This window comes from Chaetodon trifascialis, chromosome 13 (genome assembly GCF_039877785.1).
Source record: "Chaetodon trifascialis isolate fChaTrf1 chromosome 13, fChaTrf1.hap1, whole genome shotgun sequence".
NCBI lineage: Eukaryota > Metazoa > Chordata > Actinopteri > Chaetodontiformes > Chaetodontidae > Chaetodon > Chaetodon trifascialis.
The window spans coordinates 12024028-12036454 of record NC_092068.1 but is presented as its reverse complement, the minus strand read 5'-3'; the positions used below and the strand labels follow the sequence as shown (position 1 = coordinate 12036454).

General features: G+C 42.0%; 1 protein-coding gene across 9 annotated transcripts in view; it reads left to right on the top strand.

The window, feature by feature from the left end:
• LOC139340849 (neurexin-1a-like) overlaps nucleotides 1-12427 on the top strand; it is a 255820-nt gene that overhangs the window by 150661 nt on the left and 92732 nt on the right. For all 9 annotated transcript variants that reach the window (XM_070976864.1, XM_070976863.1, XM_070976859.1 and 6 more), the window contains one exon: nucleotides 8742-8923. In XM_070976864.1, coding sequence (XP_070832965.1) covers nucleotides 8742-8923 — 182 coding nt within the window. The remainder of the gene's footprint in view (nucleotides 1-8741; nucleotides 8924-12427) is intronic.

Below are 12427 nucleotides of genomic sequence, written 5' to 3'. Positions count from 1 at the left end.
AAGAGTTGCTTAATGCCAGACTGAAATGCAGTGTTTTGCTGCCCTCTCTGGTGAAAAGTTTCAAGGCAGTTTAACCTCCAACTTAATGTCATGGGGTCCCTTAGAACACCTGTACGTCATGCCTTGAAAGTTAAACTACTGGAGGTCAGCATTGACAGGAGGTTTTAAGTTACTCTTTACGACTTGAAAAACATCAGAATCTATCCTTTAAGTACACAGTTTTATAAAGCATAAAATGGAATTTCTTTCGAATCAACCCTTTTTCTGTGGCAAATCTTTCTCCCTCTTTTCTTCTCTTCACCTCCTTTCCTCTTTGCTACGTTCATTTTGTACTGTACACGCCGTGAGGTCTGATTTAAGTGCTCCTATGTTTTCTCCCTCTACCCATGTTTATTAGGTTTTGTTGCTCCTATGATTTTGGAGACGGCATCTTATACCCTCTAATAAGGATGACCAATCATGGGGGCAAGCACCAATGCCCCACTTTTAGTCTCTACTTAATTTAATTACATCAAATTAGCAAAGCGGGGTGGGGTGGGGAGGAGGGATGGGGGGAGTGGGGATTAATCCTTTGCAGCTTATGAAGGCAGGTTGGACACTGTCAGCTGTCCTTTGCAGAAATGCTGCTTTGGGATTGTCTTCATTAGAAGGAGCTTAAGGCTCATAGGTCAGTGAATATTGTTAAAACAATACTGTGGAAATGGGCTAATTAGAATATTTGCCTAGTCTAGCCGAAAAGAGTAAGGATGACTGCATGAGGACTTTAAATTTGTCCTTTTTTCTGTGTAGCTGTGCTTTTTTTATCCATGTTTACCCTGGTACCATTTATCAAAACAATTTTAGGTGAGAAAAAGCCTGTTAAATTACATTCATTGTTATCAATAACTCATTACATTTGCCATCATTGAAATACATTTGAATACATGTACTCTGTCAGCATAGGTGTGTATAATTTCTCAATTCCAAACAGCAGATTTAATGGTTGTGAAGATTAAGTCTCTGGGCAGTGAACTGCAAAAGTTTATATCGACTGTGCTATATATGTGCCAATATGCCCAGACTTATTAAGACAACACAAAGTATGCAGGCAGTCTGGGCTCTGGCTTGATTTAGCACCTCTGTCCACTCAGCTTTCTGCTGACTGCAAAGAGAATAGCTCAGTTCTTGCCTTCTGATAAAGGCTGAAGGGAGGATTTATCTCTTAAAAAAGAAAAAAAGAGAGAAAGGAAGCAAAGCAGTATGTGTCAGAGTGTGCAGTACACAGGACTTCATGTTGTGGGTTAGTTTCATGACAGATCTGCAGCAGTTATATAGACAAGCTGGCAAAATTGCTGTTTCCACACCATGCTCACGCAATAAATGCTGTGGTTCAGCACTATACCAAGATTGCAATAATGTATAAAATGGATGAGAAGCTCAGTCCTGTGTTTTTATCTTGTTGAGCCCCTCGCGTATAATTCAGACGGCCACATTATAAGTTTGTTGTGCTGTCATTCCAGTAGGATGCCATACAGGATTATTCCAGCTTCAACCTGTGATGAAACCTTTTCTCGTGCCTGCTGGTTCTGTTCTAACTGCCCATCCCATTATAAGGATGGCAGTTGTTTGTGCTGAGAGAGGATTAAGACAAGTCAACAATCCATAGCCTTTTTAGTCTCCCAAAGGGCTGCTCACACACCACTGAAGATAGAGAATGGCTTTTTCCAGGAGCGAAGCTTGAGAGCGAGGTTTAAATTGTTGAAAGGACCTCGCTGTACTGCAATGGAACAATGAACAGATATAGAAATAGAGATTGGGTGGGGGTGGGGGGTAGCAGCCACAGGGATCTACTGTAGCTGTATCCAGTATATCTCGCTGTCCAGTTTTCATTGTCCAGCTGAATTTTCTTCATTTGCACCCACGGGACGGACAACCAGAGGCTGTGCTTTAACTACTGACTCCAAACAACTGGAAGAACAATTTCTCTCAACTCATATTTTCAGATCTGCTGTTGTTCATTGTACTTAATTATTCCAACATACAGAGGCTGCCAGTCAAAGGTGACATACAGAGGCTGCCAGTCAAACATGACAGGCAATTAATCACCTCTCATGTCAATGCATTTGGTTATGTCAGCTACAAAAGTGACACTGTGACAGGAAAGTCTTTCCTGCAGGCGTCTGTTTTTTAAGCGTCCATGAAACAGTAGAATTGCTTTTATCATGAAATTGTAAAGAAAACAATTTAAAATCATTATTACGACATTTTTTTTTTGTCTTTTTAAGATTATTATGACTCATTTTAATTACTCAGCTGACACAAAAGCCATACACTCAAAATACAGTGATGAATAATTGAAAGAGTAAATAGATTTTTGAGAAGTACTGTAACCACATTCTCCATTTACAATGCCTCCTAATCTGACACACAACAACAGTCACCTTCGCAGTGTGAAGTGCTTTTTAAAAAAAAAACTACTACAAGCCCACCATGGAAGCACTAAAATGACTGCAGAGGTCAACGCAGTACAAAAACCAGACAAAACACTTCAGTGTCGCAGACAAAGGTTAAACCAAAGCTATAACATGCCTACTTCAGTCAAATGTGAGCAAGATTAGCATATGTTAAAAGCTTGAGTCCAGGCTACATCTAACATTGCTGCATTTGAGAAAAAAACATGTGCTTAATTCACTGAGAAATAATAATTTGTGACATTTTCGTTTAAATAATTTTCAACTCCAAGTTGACCTCTTTAACTTCAGAGTCTAACATTTGCAGTTGAAAACACTCTGGGCTCTATTTTTGTATGTCAATAGATACAAAACCCATGGCGCAGGGCGTGCAAAGTGCTTCTTGTCATGACCAGAAGTTCACAGTTTGTATGTGGCGTCGTTGGTGACAGGGTAGAATACGTAAACAGTAGATGTGGTTTTCATCACCAGTCAAAGCAGAGCGCTCTGACAGCTCTGACCTACAGTCGAGAGCGTCACACAAGGGATCTACCACAAAAAAGCTCTCTCCAGAGAACACTCGCGTCCTTGTGCAAAAGGTGCAGAATTGCCACGAGCAAATATATGCACTTTAAATTTAATTAGCTTTGGAGGACGTAACATATTAGGCTGCTGTGCTGCTTTGGTGCTAAGAGCTTCATTGCCAAATTAAAGAAATGGTTCAGTGACACTCGATGAAGAGCCAAACAGAACCGGCAGCCAACCACAGGGGCCGTCTGGCTCCAGAAAGGTGCATCACCAGTCTGTTCCTCATTCTTTGTGCAGCCACATGTGGATATACTTGGAATAAGGGAAAAAAAAATCAAGCTATTTTTTTCCTGCTTGAGGGAATTACATCAAAGTCAAATTGGCCTACATATCCACAAGAAGACTGTAAGTGTACAGCTATGATCCGTCCATGCACACACGATTTGGTAAAGGCATGAAATTAGCACAGAACACGACTGCAGTGCAGCGCACACCTTTGACATGGACTCAGAAAGGTGAACGGGACAAGCAACAATCCCAGGGGGTCCTTAATACCACAGCTCCTCTCCCGCTACTTTGCAGTAGTAAAGTTCACAGCATGTCGCCAGAACACCAAGCAGGCACAGAGGAGACCCCTGACAGAAATGTCACCTTGCCGACACAAAGCCCCAGTGTGCAGCAACAGGAAAGTACAGTCCTCGTTGTCTTTCTCTAGGAAACATTCCCTGGTGTACAGAAGAGATTTTTCGATTTAGAGCAGCAGCAACAGTGAACAAATCAGAAATGAATTTTGGATGAAACAAATGGTTCCAGTACAGTAGTGGGAGCAGTTCACTGCTGCAACATATTCAGCAACTGTACCTGCAATAAATGACTGCATTGAGAGAACTGAAAGTAACTGATTATTTGAAAATGAACTGATTTTTTTTTTTTAGACAACCTTCCAAATGAACTGTACTCTTCGCCCTTGGTTGCAGCATTCACAGCCATCTGAATGATGTGCTTCATTGATCCACATTCATTAAAAATAGCTGCAAATGTCTGCGTAAACAAAGCCATAGATTATCTTTTGTAACCTTTACAATCAGTCACTGTGCACAGACAGGTTAAAGAAAATAAACGTGAAAGGTCCTGGACGTCAAAGCTGAGGTCCCCGTGTCCTGCAACTCTTTTGCCTGCTGAAATGAGTACAAGACTGGCTTACAGGAAAAAATCTAATTATATTTCAGACACATTATCCATTGACATTTAAATAATCAAATTGTGTTTTGTTTTTTTTCCTTCTTCCATTATTGCCAGTTCATGTCACAAAAAGTTTGAAGTGGAACAATACCTAGATAGATAGATAGATAGATAGATAGATAGATAGATAGATAGATAGATAGATAGATAGATAGATAGATAGATAGATAGATGTCATATTGGCATCATTATTTTGTGTCATGGGTTGTGATGTGACACACTGAAGCTATGTGAACAGTGGCCCTTCTCGACTGTCACTGTAATTCACAGCTTTATAATCGCTGCCAAGTTAGAACATAGTAAAAAGACACGAGTTTCAATGGTTTTGCTCATAGCCCCACCTGCTATTTACCACCTCATCTCCTCAACTACTAGACCATTTAATTGTCCCAAAAGGTAAAACATAGAGCGAAAGGTAGGGGGGGTGGGGGGGAATTGATCACTTTGACTCACAATTTTCCCTCACGGCACTAAATCTTCAGGCACATTGATCGGAGATAGCTCCTTTAACAGATACCAATAGTGTTTGATTGGATAATAGTGTCCTCATAAATCGCGGTAATGATTTTTCTGGAAACTGAAATTGTAATCTAATAGACATCATTAAGCTTTTTTTAATTGTGTTCCTCCCAAGGGGGGGGGGGGGGGGGGGCAAACCCCAGACTAAAGATAAACCCAAATGATGCTATCCTTAACATTGTTTTGTTCTTTTAAATGGTTCAGGGATGAACAACATGGAGCAATTTATGTAAATGTTCACCCACTTATTTCTGTCACAGACAAGTTAAAGTGCTGCACAGATCTTATGGATGCTGCTCTCATTAAGCTCATTTCCATTTTAAACATGTACAGTGCAAGTTAAGTGAAAACCCAGATAACTGAATGTTTAGGTCTAAATATGAGATATACAGAAATAGAGAAGGGGCAATTTGGAAAATAGGTTACAGTATCTCACTTAGAAATTCCATTCACAGAGATCAGAAACATACAACTACATTATTTGCCACATCGGGTAATCTATTTTTGCACAGCAGTCATTACGGGAATCCTTGGCAGCAAATGGAGAGAAACACAAGTGCTAGGTGCTGACAGAAAGCAGATCCATAATGTCATCTCTCCTTTTCATATTTCCATCACAACTATGTAATTATGATTGGATTCCTCCGCAGTTTCTCGGCAGAGGTGGTAATATGAGGCTCGTTATGATGACCGTGTTGGAGGTCAAAGGAAAGACAGTATGCGGGCCTGACCTTAGCTGAGCGGTATAGTCAAACACACTGCCTGGCTTGTGCATCCTAATTACCCCACGACTGCTACATGAAAGCACAGAGCCAGTGCACTTCCCTTTGCTCACACCTATCCGCCTCTTCCTGTGACGCTGCACAGTTTACTGAACATACGGCGCTTACAGGACGGTTTGCTATATGCTTCCACTTCATTCCAGCAGAAATATGAGAAGTCAGTGCCAAGAGGGCTCCAACACACAGGCCATGTTTGCTATCCTACGGTCTACTATCCCACACACCTCTTTGGCCAAATGTTGGAGAACTCCTGGGATGGTTGCTACATTTTTAATGAAAGCACAGTGTTTGATCTGCCAATGTTTATCTTCTTTGATGTTAAGTGACACAGCAGAGAGCAGCCAGCTCTCAGTGTAGTCCAACATGAGGACAGATTAATTCATTATCCTTTACAGGGGTGGCTTGTGGTGGAGGAGTGCATCCTGGAGGTCTGATCATCTGTAATAGGCACCTGCTCAGAGCACACGGCTTCTTAGTGTCTGCACTATGACCTGGTTGGGGAAATGCGTGTGGAAGTAGGAGATACGAATGCATGTGGGGATACGTGAAGCAAGAAAATCTTAATTGCATTCTGCTCTGCGGTCTTGTATTGTGCAGTGCTACACCTCTAAGCACTTTGTATCTCCATCTCTCCTCATTACCTACCTAGATCTTGTCCTTTCATTTGTTTTTTATTAGACGGTGGGTGAACAGGGAATAAACTGAAACTCTTGTCAAAGTAAAGAGACAACAAACAGGCAAGTATTTCCAGGACACTACTGTATCTAATGACTACAACAGATCCATATCGGGCTCAGTGTCCCAGGAGAGCACACAAATAAGAAATATGGAGCCGGTGCATAATTACTCCCACCTCTGGAGTTACGCAGGCACGTGTCTGCTGATTTCATGCCACTGCACAACTGTGTAGGTGTGCATTAGCCATGTTTCTTCATGTATCTTAATCCTGAACAGTACCTCAAGGAGTTTTTCACTAGTCTTACATGCTCGTATGGATTTTAGACCGCTTTAACACATATTGGCAACCTTATTATCTTCACTCCCTGAATCTGGTTTGGAACCATTTATATAATCTGCATGTCGCAGAGCAGTTAGTTCAGCTGACCTTTGGTGCCTTTACATGAGTGTGTTGGTGTTTATCCATTTGGCTTAAGGGTGTTACCAGCAAGATCTGCACACCAGTCCACTGAAATGAGCAATCTTTATATTATAGTGTTTTTTGGGGGGGGAGGTCACCAACAGTAAATAAGCTGTCAGTGGGATAAAGTGGGTGTCAAATCGTATGAATAGACAGAGGGGGGAATGGACGCTTAAGGGCCCAGTGAGTTCCAACACTGACATGGTTTAAAAGAGCTTAATTATAATAAGCTGGAGCATGGAGCAAGTGTTTGGTGGCTTGGGGGGAAACTTGGAGACAGTGACAACAGTCCAGCACGAGCTACATGAATTGGAGATCGCTCTGTGAAGAGGCCAACATCAGATATGCATTAGTGGAACAAGAAGGGTTTCCAGCGGTAGCCGCCAGACTTCATGAAAAAGAAATGATGCCTGCCTTGCAAATATATTACACATAATGTCTTTTCCTTTGTAGAAGTCATCAAGCTTCATAAAGCTTTATCCATTAGGAGAACAAGAATGCTTACAGCCTTATTTCATTACGTTTTACAAATGCGAGTTATGCTTTATGAAAACAATAAATCCCGCCATAGATCTGGATGTCCCGACACCATTTGTTAATCACATTATTGTTAATTAATGGTGCAATTCTTTTAGCTCATCGTTGACAGTGTGTATTGACTTAAACGAGGGAGCGAAATTGGAAAAAGAACTTTAGTGTAGAGTGACACACTTTAATCACTGCACTGGGAAGAAATGCCAGAGGGAGGAAAACAACCGAAATATATAAATAAATGCAAAATATATCGATAGTTTTATATCCTTGTGAGCTGGTTTACAAGAAAATATTGGAATTACAGTCAGAATGATTTATAATCTATTGTTCAGGCTAAGGCTGTTTAACTCCCTGCCCCTATGAATATTAACACACTCTGTCTCTCTCTCACATGCTCTCGCTGTTTCTCCTTCTCGCTCGCTCTCGCTCACACACACATACACACATGTAAATGCATAACACACTAGCCGAGCTCCCTGTCTAATTTTTCATGAAGATAGCTGTTTTTATGCTAATCTGACAGCTGCATTCATTTTCAGGCTTTCTCGCAGCCATTTATTCCCCAATCACACTCTCATTCGTTCACAATCACACTCACATATACACACTTCTGCCACCGTACTTTTCTGTGCCCGAGCAAAAATGAGCTGAAATACAGACCTTCATCAGAATGAAGGTTTCTAATTGGGAAGAAATAGGCACTTATTTGATTGAGACAACTCTGACAGCTCTAAAATGATGAAACCGTGGCTGGTTGGCAAAGCATCAACACCCGAGACTGTGGCTTTATACATGAACACACTCCCACTTTTAATAGACCACTTCCTTCATTAGTCGAGGAGGACTTATTTCCAACCGTCAGTTCGACTAGGTCACTGGCATAATGCCGCAGGACTCTTTCTCACTCCCTCTCACTCTCACCCTGCCGTCTACCGGGTCATGTTCAAACCTTTTATACGGCTGCTAGAGACAGCGAGGTGATGCAGCCAGACAGGAAATAGCTGGTTTGGAGGTCATAAGAAGGGCATAATTGGACCAGTCAGTCAATAATGCTGCCGGCTGCGTCTGCCTTTGAGGCTGCTAATGAAGCGCGAGAGACAGGGAGGTGCCCGTTTGGCATGCGGTTTACCTGGGCACCGGGGACGAGACTGCGAATTTGCAAGCGTTCACTTGTATCTCCTTCCTCTAGAGGTGAAACAGGCAGTGGCAGTAAAACTGAGTAATTGTTCAGCATCATGAGCAAAGCGGCACCAGTACCTGCCTCCCTAATTTCCACTGAATCTTCCCGCACTCATGAATTGACATGAGTGTGCTTAAGCCCTCAGACGGGGCTGAGAGCTGTTCAAGAGTGATGTGTTGCTCAGTGCTTTGCAAAGTCGTTACTCAGCACAATAAAACACTCGAGGCTGACGGTGCTCTGTACACACGGCATGGATGCCGGCTTTGCTGTATTAATAATGTTTTTGTGTTGACAGCCAGTGGTTCTTGCCTGGCACACGGTTGTATGGGGGAATACACTGTTAACGTCTCTATTTGTTCCCTCTCTCTGTCCTTGTTCGTTTTCTCTAGCGGGAACAACGTACATATTTGGGCGAGATGGTGGACTGATCACATACACGTGGCCGCCAAACGACCGTCCCAGCACGAGGGCGGACCGGCTAGCCATTGGCTTCAGCACGCACCTGAAGGATGCTGTCCTGGTGAGGGTGGATAGCTCCTCTGGTCTCGGAGACTTCTTGAAGCTCCACATCGTAAGTAAAGAACCTGTTAATTAACACGTTTTGTGCAGTTGACCGTCAGACATGCAGTAGGATAAAGCCCCTAAAGCACATATTATGTCAAACCTATTCCACAAAGGGCCGAGTGGCTGAAGGTTTTCTTTCCAACCAAGCAGCAGCACACCAGACTTGACTCATTAGCTCATCTCAGTCTTCAGACAGCTGATTGGTCAGACTGTATGCTCTTGATTGGTTGAGGGAAAAACCTGCAGCCACACGACCCTTTGTGGAATAGGTTTGACACGTCTGCCCTAAAGCATATTTTTTCACACAGCTTCTTACAATGACAGTTTGGATTATTTCACATTTCTATATTTATTTATTTATTTTTGCTTTTCTCACTGATTTGAAGTGGGCGGGCTTCATTTGGAAAAACGGAATAATAACAATATTAAGTTTCTGAGTCTTTGTTGCTTATTAAGTGGTGAATATCTAATGCTCTAGAGAAATATTTAAGATTTGAAGCCAAGTTTTCAGGGGCTTTGCTGGCGATTGTATTGAATTCTATAAGCACAAAAGACCATCATTTATATACAGCATGAATGACCAACAGTATGTTACTGCTGTGGTAAGCAGGAGCCCACGCTTGCTCACCTCCGCTGGTCAACGCGTTAAGGCTGCTGTGTGTGTGCGCAGCAGCACCTGAGGGACTTGGTGCTGTAATAAGGGTTGCTCCATACAGTGCATCTTTGACCTGGACATAATTCTGATGGCTACCACATGACCTTCCTCTCACTAACATCCAATGACATTCATTAGCAAGGGATGGGGCAGCTGTTGGGGATGCAGAGTGAAACACAGTGGAAATACAATTTGAACTTTTTAAATAATCACAGATGACAATAATTTTACATTCAAGTGCTTATGGATGCATTATTCTGTTGTAGTTCATGTGTGAAAAATCTGGTAAATTTGCAGGAATTTAAATTTCTGCATAAGTATTGTGATGTGACTGTGCCCTCACCTGCTGAACATAACAAATTAATGGCGCAGAAAATAACAAAAGACATCATATTTCTCCAATTTAAATATTCCAGAGCCAACTAAAAATGGGCTGTATTGAGGTGAGGCCGTGCGGACATCCACACCTTTGTTCAGTTTTTTATGCAAGATTTGTTTTGCCTGTAAATCCAGGGGTTTCTTGTTTTGTTGAAATGGAATCTCGAACCCGCTGTTGACGCGTGGAGGTAAAAAGATAAAAGCAAACGCTTTGCGCAGAGAAAGACAGATATGACGGGCATTTATCTGAGACATGATGCATCATTCAGGAAATGAAAAACAAAGGTGTAATCCGCTCACACATGATTGAAAATTCTTTCTACAGTTTTGCTCGAGTCAGCAGCACGTGAGCTTGTTGCAGATTTAAGAATCCTTGATTATATGGATAATATTGTTTATTCTGCCTTAATATTATATCCATGCAAGTGTCAGATTTAACTATAAAAAAGTATTGCATCAGTCAATAGGTTTCTAAACACTGATACACATGTGCATGCAGCAGTCATGGGCGTGCACGTATCCAGCTCAAAATACATCTCCATGTGCATGGTAGCTCTCTTGCTGGCCAGGAGAACACAGGAACATTCATACACATATAGAATACACACACACACACACACACACACACACACACACACACACACACACACACACACACACACACACAGGAGAGCTACAGAACATCACGCATGCACAAACATGAAATTGGTCTTGAAGTTTGCCTCAACCCCAGCTGCCCACACACCAACATTCACACATACAGTCAGCATGTAGTGACATAAGCAGGCCTGTCCTGAGGACACAAAGCAGCCATCATGTTGTTCTTACGAGACACCTCCGTACTCGCTCTGCATGGAATTGCTTTTTTGCCACGTTTTTTCTCCCCAAGCCTCAGGGCCAAGTGATTTTTAGCCCCTAGTTTTAATCCAGGAGTAACTGGGTAATTTAAAAGGATACAACCTTTTTCATGCACACCATTCATCACCAAATGCCACGCAGGGACGAAAACAAGATGTTCAAAAGAACATAAATTGGAATGTGGGTGTAAAAGGACAGATATGCTCACTCAGATGTGCAAATGCTCCACTGCGACCCTCAGCAGCATTCCGGGCTCCTGTCCACCTCCATGAAACACCTGAACAGGGATAAAACGGGCAAGATTTCCTTTATACACCATTTTCATGTGAGTGATGAAAAATGTCTTCTCCAACGATTTGCATAGACAGGATTCCTTTTTAAATTAAATGACACAACAGGGCTTTGCTAGGTAGCTCATTCCAATGCAGTGCTGAATTAATATACATACAAATTTGCCCACTTGCTTGTACATTAGGCACGGTTGCTATGTTATTTCTGAACAATTCACACACTTTTGCAATTCATTTAAATATCATGTAGTTCATTCCCATCCAGTCCTTTGTGACCAGAGGTAACACTAAATTCCTAGAAATACTGTGGTTTGCAGCTGGTGCACTGTACAGTTACTTGCAATTTTTAGCATCTGAACACCTTGAAAGCAGAGTTGCGAACACAACAAATCTAATTGGGGGCATTAGGGTAACCCCTTTACATCATAGATTGAGCTGGAGAACTCAATCTATGGTGTAAATGCTTGATAATATAAGTTTTCCATCACCAACCAATATACTAACCCCTTCATACACACACACATACTGTGCTGTCCATGTCATTAGAAACAAACTACATGTTCCACTGTTGCCGAATAAATCATGAAAGCTGAGTCTGGCATCATAAAGTGAGCACGGCTTACCTTTAAAAGTGTTGCAGCAGGCGAGTGTTGGTGGTGAAACTCTTAAGAATGGTGTCCTTCAATTAAGATGTACATTTTCGGGTTAAGTTCCTCTCAAACGCTAGCTGAACCAACCAGGCCTTTCTTATATCCATTTTTCTCTCAAGTGCAGCCCTTAACTGCTCGCTCTCACTGAAACCTATTAACAGCATGTGACCTGCATGTTGTAATGACAACAAAACAAACCATTAGGTCGAAGGTCAAGCACCAGACCACCAATGTGACCTTATGCAATTTTGACACGCTTTTTAATATCTTTCATCTTCTACAGTTAAAATGTTTTGAATGATAATATGATAAACAGAAAGTAATTCATGAAAGGCAAAGTTTGGCACCAATGGCTTTTCCTGGGGTTGCAGTGGATCCATGTTTACACTAGAGCCAGTAAACAAAGAGAAGACACAAGCCATGTCTTGGTGGAAACATCTCTAAGAAGTCTCAGTGCCAGCTCTCAGGTTCACCGTGGACGGATGATAAATGTTAGAGGTTACAGACCTGGACCGCATGGACGGGGGGAAGCAAGAGATTCTCACATGGTATAGCAAGCCAGAGAGATCATGCAGCTTACAGCAGATGCATGCTTGCAGCCTCGTTGATGAAATGTGAAGCATTCCATTGACGTTTTACAGGGAGAAAGTGTTGATAAGGCATGTTCTTACAGCAGGGGC